General features: G+C 36.5%; 1 protein-coding gene across 3 annotated transcripts in view; it reads right to left on the bottom strand.

The window, feature by feature from the left end:
- Positions 1-856: 856 nt before the first annotated feature.
- Positions 857-19,647, bottom strand: part of LOC110455486 (cyclic nucleotide-binding domain-containing protein 2-like) — a 60,915-nt gene continuing 42,124 nt past the window's right edge. For 2 of the 3 annotated variants that reach the window (XM_021505648.1, XM_021505649.1), the window contains exons 3-13: positions 13,007-13,198; positions 11,444-11,610; positions 10,195-10,268; positions 8,798-8,886; positions 7,387-7,616; positions 6,599-6,750; positions 6,162-6,344; positions 5,367-5,449; positions 4,988-5,101; positions 4,387-4,530; positions 857-3,180 (exon numbers count right to left, since the gene is read on the bottom strand). In XM_021505648.1, the coding sequence (XP_021361323.1) occupies positions 3,040-3,180; positions 4,387-4,530; positions 4,988-5,101; positions 5,367-5,449; positions 6,162-6,344; positions 6,599-6,750; positions 7,387-7,616; positions 8,798-8,886; positions 10,195-10,268; positions 11,444-11,610; positions 13,007-13,198 (1,569 nt within the window). In that variant the 3' untranslated portion in view covers positions 857-3,039. Of the gene's footprint in view, positions 3,181-4,386; positions 4,531-4,987; positions 5,102-5,366; positions 5,450-6,161; positions 6,345-6,598; positions 6,751-7,386; positions 7,617-8,797; positions 8,887-10,194; positions 10,269-11,443; positions 11,611-13,006; positions 13,199-15,411; positions 15,985-19,647 lie in introns of those variants that run through there. The other variant, XM_021505647.1, reaches the window with a different exon arrangement.

Below are 19,647 nucleotides of genomic sequence, written 5' to 3' on the forward strand. Positions count from 1 at the left end.
ATTGATATTATAGTATTTCAGGTATCGTGCCAGATTAAGTTCTAGCTGCCAAATTGCGGTCAAACTGCAGGAACTGATAATCAGAGACAACCAGTTTGTGACGTAAATTTAGCACTCTGTATAAGTACGTCGATTTCGGAAGCCAACAATAAAACATCTTTGCTGCACCATATGACCATTTGAACAGTGGAACTTAGGGTCAAAAGATGAAAATTCATGTCAAAACTTTTCCCGAAACATTATCCTAAGTAGACCGAGATGTTATGTCAGAAATTAACCGAATTATTTAACAATTGTAAAATGGGTTTTTGGTACTGATAAAAAATATTTTGCGGTTTTGTATTCAGTACATATTCGCGGGGTCCAGTTTCGCTGTACACCCGAATCCCATGTGTCGTGCAAAGTGTTTTGAGTGTCATCATTTAACGGTTAATCTTGGAAATACAGGTAAACCGTTTGAAAACACTGATCCCGAGTGTCGTTATCCGCTAGTGACTTCACTCGAAAGAAAATCAATTGTGTATGTACCTTTGTAGGAGTAAACTGTAACCAATTAATCACCTACTGTGTACACATACCTATGTTGTGGCCACTTGTATGAAAGTGTTCTTTTTACATGGACTGTCCAGTTTTCCGGTGATGATCTGATTTGAGTTCATTTAGACTTGCATAACAACGTCGGGTTATAAGTATTTTCAATATGTTGTGATAACGTCCGTAAAGGTGGTTAACATTTTCGATAATTTCGCTGGTGTTAAGAATTCGGGAATATTAGTCATTTGTGATGATGTGATGTTACGAGCTAGTTAGTCGGAAGCTAATAAAATAAAACATTGCAAACAAAATCAAAGTTGATTTAATTCATATATATATATACTATTTGTAAGTTAGTACATAGTAGTTGTGGAGTTAGTCATATAAGTTTTCAAGAATCATTCGCTCTGTTTCATTCACACTGTTCTGTTCATAGATATCCCCATACACAATTCATAACACATAATGCTATATACACATTCCAAGTAGTTAAGTCATCTATAACATATCGTTGACCATTACATAATCACTTAATTGCGACTTACGTACTAAAATTAAATGAAACCACGTATTTCAAATATCTAATAAATATTCATTTGTGACTTGATGGGAAACAGACATGTTTTCAGTATAAATAACTGGGAAAATGATGCATGCTTCAGTCAATGATAACATTCACATATCAGGCTTAAAGTTAAAACAATGTTTTGTAATACAGTATTATGGTACATGTATACTCGGTTCAATGTTGTTAATAAAAAAAAATTAGCATCACTTGAACAGTTTGTTTAGTCATCGGCACTTGTTGGTAACGTAATATATTTGCCACTCTACCGGTAACTGCCACACCCGTATTACTGTAAAGGAATAAACACAAATCAACTAGACCAAGTTACACTTTTCACTGGTGGTTACAATCCTAGCAGTTCTAGTATCTCTTTTTTCCATAACAAACTCTTCGGCACATACGTTCCTATTCCCCGGTGCTGTGAATAAAAACACTTTTTGTCTCATTCAACTAGGAGAAAATAGAGTCATTTTCTGTCACGAAGTCAGTACAAATATTCGAGAAACAATATCAAGTTCCATGATTTTTTTCTGGTTATCAGCGGGATGCAGTGACTACTCTAATGCTTTGATTTGTCTTATTCTGTAAGCCAAGGAAACATTAGCGACAGCTTTGAACGCCATTGGTGAGGGTACAGTTTTATCGGGTAGGGCTCGTTTTGTAATATCCTATCTCGACGCTGTTGTATGGTTCGATAAAATGATACAACCAAATGTGATTGCATCGTGGTCTGCTTCAGTAGAACCCGTCTTTTCCTACTAACGTTTGTAGAGTGGATTTGTTAAAATGTTTCAATATTACAACGAGGCGTTGTTGTCCTGTTGTCGTTTGTATAGTAGATTTGGTACATTTTTTCAGAAGAACAAAGAGGTGTTGTTGTCCTTTTGTCCTTTGTATAGTAGATTTGTTACAATGTTTCAGTAGAACAGAGAGTTATTGTTGTCCTCTTGTCCTTTGTATAGTAGATTTGTTACACTGTTTCAGTAGAACAGAGAGGCGTTGTTGTCCTGTTGTCGTTTGTATAGTAGATTTGTTACACTGTTTCAGTAGAACAGAGAGGTTTTGTTGTCCTCTTGTCCTTTGTAAAGTAGATTTGTTACAATGTTTCAGTAGAACAGAGAGGTATTGTTGTCCCCTTGTCCTTTGTAAAGTAGATTTGTTACACTGTTTCAGTAGAACAGAGAGGCGTTATTGTCCTGTTGTCGTTTGTATAGTAGATTTGTTACAATGTTTCAGTAGAACAGAAAGGTATTGTTGTCCTCTTGTCCTTTGTATAGTAGATTTGTTACAATGTTTCAGCAAAACAGAGAGGCGTTGTTGTCCTCTTGTCGTTTGTATTGTAGATTTGTGACAATGTTTCAGTAGAACAGAGAGGCGTTGTTGTCCTGTTGTCCTTTGTATAGTAGATTTGTCAAATGTTTCAGTAGAACAGAGAGGCGTTGTTGTCCTGTTGTCGTTTGTATAGTAGATTTATTACAATGTTGTCAGTAGAACAGAGAGGTATTGTTGTCCTCTTGACGTTTGTATAGTAGATTTGTTACAATGTTGTCAGTAGAACAGAGAGGCGTTGTTGTCCTCTTGACGTTTGTATAGTAGATTTGTTACAATGTTTCAGTAGAACAGAGAGGCGTTGTTGTCCTCTTGACCTTTGCATAGTAGATTTGTCAAATGTTTAAGTAGAACAGAGAGGCGTTGTTGTCCTTTTGACGTTTGTATAGTAGATGTGTTACAATGTTGTCCTCTTGTCGTTTGTATAGTAGATTTGTCAAATGTGTCCTGTTGTCGTTTGTATAGTAGATTTGTTACACTGTTTCAGTAGAACAGAGCGATGTTGTTGTCCTCTTGTCGTTTGTATAGTTGATTTGTCAAATGTTTCAGTAGAACAGAGAGGTGCTGTTGTCCTCTTGTCGTTTGTATAGTAGATTTGTTACAATGTTTTAGTAGAACGGAGATGCGTTGTTGTCCTCTTGACGTTTGTATAGTAGGTGAGTAACAACAGTTAAGGCCTTGTATGCTTCCCAATTGGTTTTGTCCTGTAACTTCTGCTGTAAACTTTCCTCGGTAGGAATCGGTTGTAACTAGAACAAGAAGAACAATATTTTAGCATGTTTTCAAATTATTTTAAATAATATTTTAATTTTAATCTTGTAGTTCAAATAGTCGAAGGAACAACGATAAAAAAGGACAATTTGCTACATATTTAACTTAGTCATATACATGTTCAGTTGGGAGCAAACTTAACTTGGTAGCCTAGTGCACTAGAGTTAACAAGAAAGGTGAACTCCAGTTCACCAGCTTGAGCACTGGAATAACACTGAAGTGAACTGGAGTTCACATTGATGTGCACTGGAGTTCACATCAATGTACACTGTAGTTAAATACAGTACACAATGTAATGTTATTTATCATATTATGTCTGACTTTTTCATCAGTTTATACATACTACGATTTTCTGCCCTCCCGTCTGCTCAATAGATAAATAAAATATTAGATGTTACCTATTCATATAATTAAAATGATTTAAGCAGATATTAATCGGTAGGTAGAGATCATGAAAACTAGGGACCGCCGACATTTTCTAATTGAGAATTTTTAACACCTGAACACAACATAATTCGGCAAACGGAGATGAATATTTCGAATTCCGTGAAATAGTTCAAAGAATGACTTCTCGCTTTTAATGACGTTTGGATGTTAAACTTTTAAAATTATTCCAAATTTTTGAAACTAATGTCGTTTTAATTCTATATCAACACTGAAACACGTCGACATATTGCGATCAGAGTTCACATGTCATGCTACTTTAAAATGCTGCAAAAGAAAACACACGAAGTACTTAACGTAAAGCTTCATAGTGTTACATGTACATATGACGAGTCTACAAAATGTGGCAGTCGATTAACGGCAAAGTTTGCATACGGCTGTTTCTTTCAAGAATCCTTGATATGAAGTTCCATAGGAATGGAGGCGCTCTAAGGGCGATGACTCGTCTAGGCTTATTACAGAAGACTAAATAACTACATTGTGAAATTCAAAATCGAACCCTAGATTTCAGAATATTGTACAGTAGCTCTAACCGAATGGTCAACGGAAATGTGTTATTGTCCCGCTGTGCTACAATTATATCCAAAACGAAATTGAGGGAAGATAACTGCAAATAGAGAACTGCAAGTAGTGAAACAAGAATCCGCAAGTGGACACAGTAGTACTGTATAGGTTGTAGCTAGGAAGCATAGTTTGTCAGCGATGGTGTATAGGATGATCATATCCGCCCCCAAACTTACTGTGTGTCGTATTCGTTTGGCTTCTTCGTCTGTAAGATATTGTTTGAAAAATTTCCGGTTGATGAGGATACACTCCGCTCCTTCCGATACCAATATCGTGCTGGTGGTTTTACCTATCATTCCAAAGGCAACCTGTTCCAGGCCCTTAATGATATGAAACATTTAGAAAAGATGTTATGACAAGCAACATACAATTGACATCCATATAAGGTGTTTTAATATATCGATTATTACAGCCAATGTATTTAACAGGTTAGAGGCCATAAAGTGGCGATAAAAAAAAACATCTTTGAGAAAAGTGAAAACAAAGCTGCCATTTCTGCTTATCCAGGCCATATAATATGTCCATTTCCCCCCTTATTTGGCACAAACGTGATGTCGTGAACAAGTTGTATAATTTTGTACAAATGCTAAGTTTGTAGTGATGAGTTCAATCAAATATCTGCATCAACTGTATGGGAGTCATACCTGAATCGCAATAGCAAAGGCGTTGAGTAAAAACCCACATGAAAATATAACGGATTAATTGTCATTGATTTGGAAAAAAAACAACAGATTGTCTCTGGAGCTGACAAGCTGTTAAACGTATATCAATACTTACGTACGTCTCCTTCGGCCCCAGCTTCTGTATCTGTACGAAGACTGTATCCTGCTGTTTGTTGAGTTCAGAACTGCTTGGAATGCTTTCAAGGTCTTTGTGGGTCGGTAAACGTTCCTCAATGAAAGAAGAGATAAACTATGACTGACACCAACAATGAGTATTTTAATGATAATGACTTAACTCAATATTCCGTTCGTTACTGTAATTAGTCAATTTTTCACTCGAATAAAACTAGTATTGATAGAAAACGAAAACCTCATGACATCATTGCTCTTGACACGTGTTTAACACAATATATATGATATTATAGGCTATTCACCGTCAGCTCAATGTATCGCTAAGGTTATTACAAAATCTTTTTAAAGCAAAGCATACTCACTTTTCCTCTTCTAGATGTATTTGCGTGTGTTCTCTCAAACACTTTATCGATTCGACGCTTATGATCAGCTGAAGAGAGACGCTCTGTTATAGAGAAATCGAGAACATAATATGTTAATCACTATTTTGTTTGACATCCAAGTTTATTGGTTTGACATTATCGTATCATATTGGTTTTCAATTCAATGCATGAACAAGAATTGCACAGGACTGGATGTGTCGCCTGCTCAGAGCTTTTAGTGAGAAAGGTGTTTTGGCTTGTGTTATCTCGTAAACTAGCAGAAATCAACGGCAAAAACGAGGAGCAGCGTTGCTATGTCAAGTGTAATATGCCAAAATGCGGAAAGTTGAAACTCGACAGAAACACCTGTAATATATGTTGAACATTATTGCTTCTTGAATTACTGTAAAAAGTTTGAAATTAATTGATTAAAAGATAAAAACAGTTCTTGCATTCGCTACACAATGCCCTTATTTAAGATAAAAGGGGCATAACTCCAACAAAAAAGCATATGCAAACTCGTCCGAGCTATATTGGTATCTATTCGGGAACCGTAGGCACTTTCCGTAAACGAGAAAATATATTTAAATGTATTTTATCGTTTACGGAAAGTGCCGACGGTTTCCGATTGATTGGTATACAATATGTGTACCAAGTTTGAGTTCAATCAACTAAAGGGAACTCAAGTTATCGCACGGAAACCTTGTTTCGGACGACGCACCCGACGACGACGACGCAGGGCGAAATAAACAATTGTCATTTAATAAAAAAAATAAACGTTTTAGATCAGGGTACCTTCTTTTGATTGCTTGGAGAAAAGATTCGCCATTGTTTCTGTTGTGCACTTCCGGAACTTCTTTGGTATATGTCCGTCATTCGAGGAGATCCTAGGGGAGCGAGGGGAACCCCAGTCGATAGATGAAGAAAGGGATGTTGATGATGACGACACAGATTGTGAATGCGTGATGGGAGGTAACTCTGTTTATAAAATAATGACACTCCAGTTAAGTAATTTAATGTTAATAGTTAATTCTGTACAAAATAATGACAACCCTGCTTTGGGGAATTTTGCACACACTAAAGGCACTTCTATTTAGTCAAATAACATTAATTATCATGGTATGGATTTCTCTGTTATCAGTTTATACGCATAGCCATTCAATGAAATTATATTTTTAATATTACAAACAATGTGTGTGTACACTGCAGTCAGTATTCACATTTTCACTCACTTAATGGTTTCTGATTTTTCTTAGGATTGGGTTCTAGTCCAGGAATATTTGGTCGAGTGGTTTGAAGTGCCTTCAAAACCCGACAGGTGCCTGTTTTGATTACGTAAACCCATTCTGACGTATTGCTGTCTTTGCAAAGGAGAAGCCCGCGTCTGTCACAACAGAAATAAACAATTATGTTTAAATCGCATGACGTACACACTACAAAAGTAAAACAGTTTTATTGTTAAGACGATTAAAATATTATAGTTGGTATCGATTTCGGAAGAAATTTTTTTGATAAAATCAATGTTTCTAGATCGTCTTAAGCTTAGACAAATATACATGATATGCGTTTTTGCTTCCCACAGAGATACCTGTATGTAATGTAGCTGACTCACTATAAAACCTTTAGGCGTGACGACGGATTTGAATTTGACTACGCTGGACAATATTGTTTGATGAAATGTAATCCTCGATATGTTTCAGGTACTTAACGTCAAAGTTAGCTGCTGTAATCGTTTCATCTAACAAAAACGGAGTTATTCGGTTAGTATAAGCAGTTAATGGTGTATCATAAGTTTGTTTCCTGGATTCACACTTTTGCTAAATATAGAACTCAAACGAGCTTTGTTGCCTCATTTTCTATCAGCATGGTTTGTAACATAAAAGACACAAAACATAATCACATTGAATAGTGTTAAAAACGTGTTTGTATGTCGCATTTATCAGGAAATGTTGCACTACCTGCCAACAAACTGTATTGACAGACACGTACATGTATATCTGTCATTCACAAAACACTTTACCGGAAATACGTGAAGCAGCATATTTTTGGGTCGTGGTATGGAAGCCTGACGATCGGCCAGCCCCTCAGTAAGATGACAGAACGCAGGAATCGAATGTGTTCTGGCTCTTGGTCCTTTTCCACAGGCATGAATATATCGATAAAATCGTCCCTGCCCACCGCTAGCAGCTCCACGCTGTTTTTACACGTCACAGTTGCGCTCCTCTTGGCGCCGTGCATTAACGCTAATTCCTGTAAACAGACAACGCTAAATTTATATAAATATGTCTATATAATTGCAACTTTTACGTTCACCATTCCAATTAGCACAGTATTGACAGGACTTAAGAGCTAATTTCAATACTGCAATAATGTTACCTGTTATTATTGTATATTATGATAACTTTGCATTCATGCATTTTCATTATTCAACGTAAATTCCGCATAACCAAACATGGTTTGGTTTGTTTATATTGTCTTCGTCCTATTAACAGCTATGGTCTTCACGGACGTGCCAGGTTTTAGTGGTGGAGGGAAGCCGGAGTTCCCAGAGAAAAAACAACGACCTACGGCCAGTACATGGCGACTGCCCAACGTAGGCCTCGAACCCTCGACCCAGTGGTGGAGGGCTAGTGGTAGCAGAATGTCAGACGCCTTAACCACTTGGCAACCGCGGCCCCATAACCGCTCATTGCTACCGAAAACATATGATGAATGGTACAGTATATGTAGTTTCTAAATAACCGTCCCACTGCACTGTGGGTTTTCCTATATACAGTAATCTCCCCTTTACTTCCATTTGAATATAATTGTAGCACAGTTGGACCAGGATAATTGCGCTGACCATGTACATTGTAGCTCAGTCTGTTAGAGCAACGTTGTTACAATCTGTAGTTCAGAGTGCAAATTATGATTTAGCCCCGCTGAGGGTTTTTTTTACGCTCAGAACGAACACAGTCGTTGATTATATTTTGTTTATTGCATCCTTAATTTTTCTCACAGAGATTCATCGAGGTATAGATTTCTTTCAGAAATGATATATCAAAGCTATGTACATGATAGATAAAACAGTTATCTAGTTACATTATAAGTACTACGTGAATTCTTAAGTCTCAATACAGTCTACTGGTACAGCGACAACATTGCATTAGTGTTATAACCTATACGACAACAGAGATGTACGTCACATGTGATATGATATAGCGGAAATTAATTGTTTATGGGTGGAGGGCATGGATGAAGTGCCCACCTTCATTAAAAAAACTCGACATATATAGGCTAAAACGTGTCAGCCAATCGTTCATGTATCAAAAATCAGATTTACATTCGAACTTGCTCTGAAAAAACCCCGACTATTATTAATAATGTGGCGGCCAATTCAAATCGAGGAATTACTCGAAAAATTGTTAACTTGGAACAATACTCATACTTACCCCGAAACTATTACCCTTGCCAAGAAGGGCCGCCGTTCGGACTAGCTGTTCTTTTGTGTCTTGATCTGTCTCTAATATCGTTACGACCGCTGTGGATGAAATATAAAGTGTGTCATTAAATGTTACATTATGCATACATACATCTGTTGTTATTTCTGATGATATAACAACTCAAAGATTAGGAATAGTTTATAAACAAAAAATCATGACAAACACGAATACTGTAAAATAATAAATTTCCGTGGGACATTAAATCGTTTATATCGCGGTTAACAAAAATCCACGAAATTAAATTTCCACGAAAACATAAATTTTGTATGATATAGAAAGGGAAAAATCACAAATTGGCGAAATATAGTGTCCTTGAAACAGGCTGGAATATGAAAACCACGAAATGTGAACCCCACGAAAATTATTCTACAGTAAATGTCCGATGTTAGTTTCAATAAACCATTGCGTTTCTTACACTAGTCCGGCCTATTGTGTATACTGTATCAGTGAGGAGGACACGCTCATTCAAACTTGTACTTCAAAAATGAAATGCCAATGGACAAATCGAAATGGTTCTTCCTTCAAAACTCTTTTTATTCTCCAAAAACACCGACTCAACTACATGCAAGACAAACACTTATTATTTCTTGGACGCGAAAAAGGGATCACGTTTTGTATAGATATTATAAAGTCTTAGCTGAATAAAATATCATTAAGATATCCCTGCTTAAAAAAACATGCATTCAAAAGCGAGCGACACGTTGTTGGTAATTTATCTGGCTCGCGATGAGGCACTATTGCCACCATAGCGGGCACTTAGATGTGCTGTCATCGGCTGCGGTGATAAAAGTGATTCACAATAGACTTAAGTCTGCGACAAATTTACCAGTACCAAACCAAACCAGGGAGGTTAATTATGTTATGTCAGATAAGGTGAGCGGTAAAAAAAGGGGGGGGGGGTCCCGATTTATCAGACGGTATGACTGAAAGACCCAATTGGAAACACGTGTTAATGTTCTTGCTCTTTTTAATTCATATTTACATGTCCGCTACAAGGTCCTCTATTAATATAACCAGAATGAACTGCGTTCATAGAGATGACTGCAATTTGATAATCGTCATTTTGAAACCCCTCCCGCCTCGAAGGGAAAATATTCATGTTTAAGTCTTTAATCGAAAAAAAAAGCAAATATGAGGACCAAGCTTCATTTTGTTCAATATGCATGCCTGTATGCACGCAAATTGGATACATATACATGTACATGTATATATTCGACTTACGTGATTACCAAACCTTGTGTAACAACAATTTGGTTCGTGGGTTTATCTATTAGGCGTATAACTAAAAAGTCAGTATAATAAAATACTATTGATTTATTGCCTTACTAAGTGATAAATGCATTTACCTGTACCAGACAAGATGAAGTAGAAATTGTCAGCCATGTGACCTTGACGAATGATGACCCGTTTGTCTTCAAAACTAAAAAATAAATGAAAAAAAATGATCATACCGGCATGTTCTCCTGTGTATATACTAATTAAAGATGTCGCAACTATAATCATAGCGGATCGGTCGAGTGGTTAACACTTCGGCATTCTACGCAGGCGGCCGGGGTTCGATCCCCGAACTCGTCCCCGAACTCGTCGTACGCATGGAATGTGTTTTTTCCTGCCCACGCAACCCCAGCAACCCAGGTGGAGTATGAAATGGTCTGGGGTGAATGTTGCGTTATCTGTGTTGTAGCATTCAGGTGAGGTAGCAATATAAATGATATGCCTATCGTTTGAAGCACGGTTCCACTACAAACAGAACACACACACAGGCATACACATATAGGGAGATATTAGCCAGGTGGCATAGGACTAGTAGTTAGCGCCTGATATTGATATATTGATATATAACTCCTGCGATTTCCTTTAAACTGTATTGATTAATGTATATGCTAATTGATTGATTGAATAAATTGTATATCTTTGTACTGTAAAGCTCTTTATAGTGGCTTAGTCTAGCTAGAAAGGGCCCTATATCAAATGTTATGTATTATCATTATTATTAAGTATGACGAGTCTCTGTCCAATGCAACTTTCATACACCCTTAAGAGGTGGTGGTATTTATTGGTTTGGTGATTTGGTGCAATACATTGGGAATCGCAAGCCTATGTAAAACGCGAGGCAAAACATGTCTTTCTGGGTAAGCGTTGTTTCGATGATAGATATCGGAAAATAACACACACACGTGTTATGTGTTTAACTAACCGTCTTGAGCTGATCTGCAAAATATATTTTTTCCTTATAAAGTTGTCCTTTATTCAAATTCAGTAAAGACAACACGTGACATCTGGAGCATCATAGTATTACTCGACAGACATTCCATTAAGGAAAATCCGTTTACTTATGTTAATTTATAGATAATACATACACATGTATATGTCAAATGTGAATGAACCATACTTTTATTATTTGCACATTAAGAGTACAATGTATGATTTTACATTATAGCAGTGTAACGTGACTAGATGGTTTACTTTATTGACATAATTGACATATTACACTGTAATTCGTGGAAAAAAACATGGCATATTAGTAGCAAATGCATATGATGGGAAAATGTTTCCTTGTGGATGTACTATCCTACATTTCCCTCAGACACGTACCATTCATACCAACCGACTCGGACTAGAGAGCGTTGCATGGTGATGGGAAATTCACCAAAAGCCTCCACGGCATTATTGAGCGCTAGTAGCGCCACCTTTAGATGGTCGTCAGTTCTGTCCCTTGGATCCATCGACAGGATAACCTTAGCCTCGTTGCTTAGGTACACCTGAATAAGTATATATTGAAACTGAACAACATTTACGTTTATTGTGCATAACTTAACAATCTATGGTAACACCCGTATAAGTACATGTACCGCATAGCTCCCTTTTTAAGCGGACATGCGTACTGTAGATTATTTCTGTTTCAATAAAAAAAAATGCATTTGTTCCTTAGCCTTTGTATACTGTGTTGATAATTTAACTACATGTACGAGCGATGGACTGCAGTAAATATAAACATGTATGTCAAAATTTCAAGACAAATGAAAAAAGAATTAAATTTTAGGCGTAATCCTTTTTAACGGCGTGTACATGCAGCTACAATTTTGTACATGTATATAAGTGTCATGAAATTATAAAAGTTTAACTCATAGAGGTTTGCAAACGAAAACTTTCGCTACAACGAAGACTTTGGCAGAATTTGGTACAAGCGTTGTCTGGTGTTCATACATGTATAAATGTGTCTTTTATGTTTATTATATACAAACTAAAATCAATGAGCGAGCCATGGACAGACTTCTGTCCGCTCATTGATAAAGTATATTGACAAATCGACATCAGTCGTATACATATCCACGGCTGTATATGACCGCATAAATTATATACGCCTCGATTATGTTCTACTGAATAGAAAAATGAATCTGAGCATCTCATCACCAAACACTAGGACTCAATCAAATGTAAATCACGTCTAACAAAATACAATTACAATATGCCAAGGGTCAGGCAAATACAGTTTTCTACATGAGTGCTGCCTGGATATTTTACAGGCGCATAGAATCCATGCATGTTGAGATGAAGTTGTTCAAAATCTAACGGCAAAAAGGCTAACAGTGTGTCACGTTTTAGCATAATAATTTGTTTTCGTGATTCCTAATATTTTTTCGATGTCGCACTTGATGTTTTAAAAATTACAATTCTGAAATATCTTAAAAACGTTTTTTGATATGTTATTCTACAGCTTAACGCATGTTATTAAGCCCACGAATATGTACAATGCATATGACATCATAGACGTTATTCGGTGTGGGACTGGCCATTCTTCGATTAATGTTGGTATCACTTTCGGTTGGCAGGGAGGGGTACAGTGTAATTTGGTATTACAAGCTAACAAATAGGTAGCCGGTTTCCTGAAGTACAGAAAAATGGACAGATATGACTCATTGATAAAAAAAAACCCCACTGAATTAATGCCTGGATTGCTTTGAAATACTTTAATATTGAAAGGACACACTGTTCTGTCAATAATAAGCGTACAATATTCATCAGTTTAATATTAAACATCAGAATATGCGGAAATTGTGATACTGTCTCCCTACATTGGATTTTCAACTAGGGATGTACTTCCTACTTCCGTTTAGCAATACACTCCTATAACCTTAATACACAACTAAAATCTACCTCTTTTTTCGCCCTGTAGTCACTAGGATCAAAACTGAGGCCGAACAACTCGTACGTTCTCTTGGAAGACGAGAAGTCATCGTGAGCCCACGACAGGTACTTGGCGTCCGTTCGATGGGTCTGTCTATTAGTGAGGGTTGCTCGTAATAACACCTGGACAGTCTTGACCACTCGTCGGAACCTGACCAGGGGCTGCAACGACAAAAAAATAATGTTTTCTTAATCATTGATATACTAAAACGTATGTAGCTGTGGAAACACAATACATTTCAAATATCCATCTGTGTAACAAATAAACAAAAACAGCATCCAGCGTAGTTTACTACGTACCTAAAACTATTGTACAGTTTGTATTTGTTTATCATGGTGTTGAATCGTTCAAACAAATATATACCACTCATATACAACATTCAATTTAAGTAACCACGTGAGCCTGTTCGATATCAACAACAAAAACCACATATCTGGAAATCACCGTATTTATTGGTTTGTTTTGTAAGCCATGATAGATATCAACTGAAAGAATAGCCACGCACGAAAGAAAAATTAAATGGACAATGAAAGCAATAGAGTTCCTTTGTGTCGGTATTCTAAATGTCTGTTTAAATGTTAAGTGAAATTGATTTAAAGTACAAAGGATGAGGATTAACGGCCTAGAATCGTGTCAGTTCCCAATTTATAAATCGATGTCTCCGTTTCATAAACATTCCTTCACGAATAAATATTTACTTTTAATTTGAACCGATTGCTCTTAATTAAAACAGAAACATATATTCCAGCGACAGTTTTAGAACTCAGTACAAGTGATCAATGTGAGTTATATAATATTCCACGTGATATGGACCAGATTGGATATTAATCTGGTTTATGAAAGCCGAATCCTACCCTTACATGTATGTAGCCCGATATGATTCTCCCTGTCAGATTTCCTGGGTCTAGAAACCATGTTGTTTATAACAGTTGAAATAAAAACTTACGTAAGAAACTAATAATAATATATACGAATTAGCATAAATAAATTTGAAGACTTTGATAGGCGTAACTTTGACGTACATATATATATATATATATATATATATATCAAACCATTCCGTCAGAAATAAATGTGACACAATAGACAACGTTTTCATGACGGTATTAAGCAAATATTGACTATTCCGTCTTTTCGTATTACAGAGTTGTCTGCTCTTGCGAGCAGGTATTGATTTTTACGTCATTAGTTTTTGTGAGAAAATTACGTCGTTTTCTCAAAGAGTTATGACGTTCCTCTCACAAACAAATGACGTAACAATCAATACCTGCTCACAAGAGCAGATACACTGTAACTCTGCAATACGAAAAGACGGAATAGATAAGTCATGATAGGCACAAGTGTTACCATGGAAAGGGTTACGACTGACACAGAGTTAAAACAAGTACATTTCCAATAATGAAAAGGTTTTTGACAGCCATTCTGGTAAAGACAGTCGTATTGTCTATCTGTGTTGCGCAGCATAGACTGTTTACAGGATCATATCGAACCAGCGAAACGGTATACGTGTTACGTAACTGAAGATACAATGTAGGTTCAATAATTCAGTTAAAGAGTAATTCAATTCATTTTAATAATTAAATGAAAGTGAAAACATCTGTACATATCAGAATTTTTTTGCTGAATTTCAGACATATGTCAACATATTGAAGCCATCTTGATTTTTTTTTTTATTATTTTATTTGAAGATTGGTGCGTATATTTGAGCATATGTTACTTTGACGTTTCGTATACACAGCCGTATAACTTACAACTTTAAGGATATGATGACTTTATAACTATACCAAATTACAATGTGTCTTTCTAATACATTTAATTTATTGTCGGTTGATATTTATTTTTTTAATAAATTACAAAATGTGTATTTAATCTAAAACAGACAATGTTGGAGCGGAGGGGGCAGAATGGGCAGGGGTTGTGCTAACCCCTTTTCGTGTAATCCACCTTTTTTGAAATTCTCAATTACACTTATATTTATAGTAAGTAAATGCGATTAGAGGGCAAAAATGAAAAAAATACATACAAAATGCATCTAACGTATACTTGTTTACAAAATTTATATATCAGGCGAGGGTGTTGAGCGGGGGGTTATTTTATTTTTATTTTTTAGATGCTTCATGGTATCATTTGTCTTATTATGACCGAACAGATTTTAATTGTCGATCGATAACACCTACATGTCACGAGAGTTAGCTTTGACATAATATAAACAAGCACACAAATACACCGTAACAACGAATGAAAAGAGATAATCACAAATTACGATAGAAACACCACATTATGTTACATATATGTAAATATTTGATATAATAAACGATATCTGAATTTTAGGGTCATATATTACTGATGTTTTTTTTTTTGTTAACTTTCAAACCTTGACAGTCCTTTGTCGTGGTGGACGTTGCCTGCTGAGATAGACCCTAGTGCGGTCCCGATACCTCGGGGTAGATTTCCGTAAGTCGGTGAGATAATACGGTGATGTTAATCCGATAGATAATGTTAGCTTGTCTGTTCTTGTTTTCTTCCCTTTGTTTTTCTTGTCCTGAAATCCATAATTGTATTTAACACTGGGAAGAACTGGATGGCCAGTCCGAAAGGAACTCATGCTGTTCCTAGTATACCCGGTTGGGTAGAGGTACGCGAACATGCGGTTCGCTGTCAAACTGTGGACTGGCTGGGCGAGGTTCGGGTAATAGCTCTTTCGAACATCTTTGATGACAATCGAAGGCAATAAATACTCATTGCCAAATCCGTCTTGTTCAGACATTCTGTTGGTTTCGTTTGTATTAGATAACCTGTCTGACCTCTTACCGAGTGCCGTAATACAGGTGTATTCTGTGTTTATTTGTTCCTATCAGATAATCATATATAATCTTCCGCCAGATATATTTGTTCACACTACGATTAAAACAATTTCCCTCGCGAATAATACATCTTATTGAATCGCGTGTTTAAAAACCGTTTATCCCTTAATTTGGTCGTGAAAGGTGTAATAAGTATTAACGATATCTATACATCACAAACTCGCATGCTAAATGTCGTTTATCCGTGTTTACTTAACAGATTTTTAGCAGGAATTATCGGTATTTAAATTGTTTACATGACTTTGTCAAACAAAGACGGGTATAGGTCTTTTAAAGGTATATAGTTCACATGTGAAAGTTTGACACCGAATCTAGAGGTCCAAGTTACGTATGTGTATCCAAACACATACAAGAATTTTACGGCAATCAAGTATGGCTAAATATTGCCACAAAATCTTATTTTTGGCTTCAAAGAAGCTCGTAATTGAATTATTAGGTCATTTTTGTAACATGTCCGTATTCGGTCCATCCACAACTACCACGAGAACCGCTGTGAACAAATCAAAATATTTCCTCGATTTACATTGAACATGTATTTTCTGGGGTTTTTGTTCAGGTTTTCCGTGCTGCAGTTGCTCAATGAATGTTGTTATTGTTTACGAAGTCTCCAAAGAATATAGGAATACTATGCACATAAAAGCAGCTTTCTTTTGGTTGAACGTCAAATTTTAAAATTGCACTCTTTCTTCATCCCAGAATGAATGATGCCTGTTTGATGCATTACGCGTGAGTGTCCATATACGACAACCACTGTAGCCGCAAAGTTCTAAAGTCACTTTGCCGTATCGTCAATTTATCGCACAGCGTTCTGTGGTATGTTCGTAAAATATTACGTACATGTCAAAGCGACCTGTTGAATACATAAGTATACGTACACAGTTTTCTTACATGCGCGCACGTTCTTTAGAATATGATCACGGTTACACATTGACTGTTTATATACATCCAGATGCATTTTCCATTTTTGTTCGTAGGTGGCGGTTTATGGTTTTTTTAAACGTGACCTATAGCTCGGTTATAATCACTTTCCAGAACACTGTCAGTATTCCCGTTATGTAATAATCCCCGCTGATATTACCCATGTATCATTATCGTAAACTTTCCGGTATGTAACTTTGGCAGGACCTGAGGTACACCCACATCAGTGAAACTACAAATCCGACGGATATAAATGTAGCTACATGCTGAGCTGATCCTTGGGGAATGGTCATCGGTATTATCTCCTGTAGTGTCAGGTCGGGCGTCACTGGCTCCTCGGGGTTTAAGCCGTTTATATACGCATCTGATCTGCTCTGAAAAGAATTAATTTTCCAAGTTGGTCGACACACACAAATGAAAACCGAGAGCACGAAGATACAGCAATGCATTGTAAGATGAGATTAAAGCGACAATACATTATCCAAACGTATTTAATTTGGCATATTGATGTGAGAATCGCTCCGATTCCTCCTACACGGGTCAGCAAAGAAAGCGATTTTCGGCAGGTAAAACACCCATGAAATGTATCCCCGTGTCTACGCAATATGAATATACGTATTAACGTTATATACGATTTTTAAAAACTTTTATTGATCACGTCAGTGTGATAATTGGATAGCATACCCCGATAGGTAACAGAATAAATTGATATTCAATAGCATATTGGACGAGCGTTTAGCCCTCCTAAGCGTGCATTTTTTGTTATCTTTGAACATCAGATTAGGTGTCGCTGACATACATTACAGAGCCCGGTGCGTTTTACTGGTCGAAGTTCGGCACACCGGGATAGGGCTCTTTTTGTATTGATATATCTGTTATGTCCCACTTTGACTTATAACGATCAGTAACCGAACACTCCATGCACAGCCGCTTTGAATGGCCACAAAACCCTCTACAGGCGGTAAATTATATATTTTATTTAGCTGAAACAAGGCGCACAGAATATTCAACATGTGCTTTATTTTGTAGATCTGTTAAATAACACTCCAAACTCGAACATTTTTTAACTGCTACCGAATACTCTACAGGCGTATATTTTGTAAATCTGCTAATGAACACTCTTCATTTTAGATTTTTGCCACAGAAAACCCTGCAAGCTCCTTTTTATGTATAGATTTGATAAAGAACAAAACCCCAGGCGTTATATATTGTTGATCTTCTTTCTGACACTTTTTTTTTTACTTTTATATTAAAAAAAGAAACACTCGGCAAATTTTGTAAATTTGCCACAATGACATCTCAACTGTATTTAAGAACTCCCTTAACGCTTTATATTTGTGTAGGTTTTTCACAGAACAAGATACACGTAGTGTATTTTGTCATCATCATCTATCTTTATTTCATCCGAGAGGAGATATTAATGTTATAATGATATTAAAATAGAAAAGCACAAGAAACGGCGACGAGATTTTCTTCGAACGGTTATGTCTTCAGAATTTACGTAGTGCGTACGACAAAATTGCCTGCATTCACGAGGAACATTTTCTAGTATCATTGTCCTGGAATTGAAGATCCGTCATTGTACCTAATAAAGTATAGAAACAGGAAGCATCGTCCTGCTCCTCAACAAATCCAATCCGAAATAAATAATAACTCACGTAGAAAATGAGTCCGGAGTTCACGTTTGTTCTCGCAAGTGCATAAAAAGTAAGGTATGACGTCACAGAACGGCCGAGAACATATAGAACACACACTCTGGTAAGATGCCGATTGCCTTGCAAAGACATGAAACAGAGTGTAGGCTGTTAATTCGTCAGTGGTGGATATAGCAGGGGAACAGAGGGATTTGGTTTCAGAGGTAAAATGTAAGCTAAATCTCTTGGAGACATAAACGTTGAAAGATAATAATAACAATAAATCGAGGTTCTTATATACCGCTTTATCACAACATAGTTCGTTAGTCGTCTCAAAGCGGTCCAAAAAGTATTATCCATGGTTATTTGGCCTTTTCAACCGGCCATTATCCCTCTAAACTCCCTGGGAATGTCATTTTGACGCTTACAGCTAGCATTCAACAATTATAGCACTGCCCAACCACATACTCATGAACAGCTGAGTAGACTGGAACAAGCGGAGTAAAGTATCTTGCTCAAGGATACAACACGGTGCCGTGGAGTGACTCAAATCCGTAACCCATCGGTCACAAGCCCGGTGTCCTAGACTACCGTGCCTAATAATGTGGTTAATTAGTTTAATATAAACGGTAACTGGATATGTTAGTCAATATAATCTATCGATTTTGTTGAGACAACCCGCCCTTCAATATACAAATGATAATACAGATTCAAACATTTATTCTATTGTCCTGACTAGATGTTGTTATTTAATTATGTATCCCAGTAGGAAATCTAACTATGATCCTATCATGTACAGAAGAAAATGGCAATACAGAGCACTATAGATAAATACAGAACAGAATACTACACCAAACCCAATAAATATGTTACTATATCTGACCACAAGACAAATAACTCAAGATAATTACAGAACATAACTTTTTTACTAGTTCCAGAACCAATTTATGTAGCATATTATGAAACGGATCACTATAGCTACTCGTACAATGTTTATGTAACCCTAGAGAGTAGAGAGTAAACTCGTACAATGTGTATGTAACTACAGAACAGATCACCATTACTACTCATACAATGTTTAAGTAACTCTAGAACAGATCACTATAACTACACGTACAATGTACATGTAACTATAGAACAGATCACTATAACTACACGTACAATGTACATGTAACTATAGAACAGATCACTATA

This window comes from Mizuhopecten yessoensis, unplaced genomic scaffold, assembly GCF_002113885.1.
Source record: "Mizuhopecten yessoensis strain PY_sf001 unplaced genomic scaffold, ASM211388v2 scaffold8231, whole genome shotgun sequence".
Classification (NCBI taxonomy): domain Eukaryota; kingdom Metazoa; phylum Mollusca; class Bivalvia; order Pectinida; family Pectinidae; genus Mizuhopecten; species Mizuhopecten yessoensis.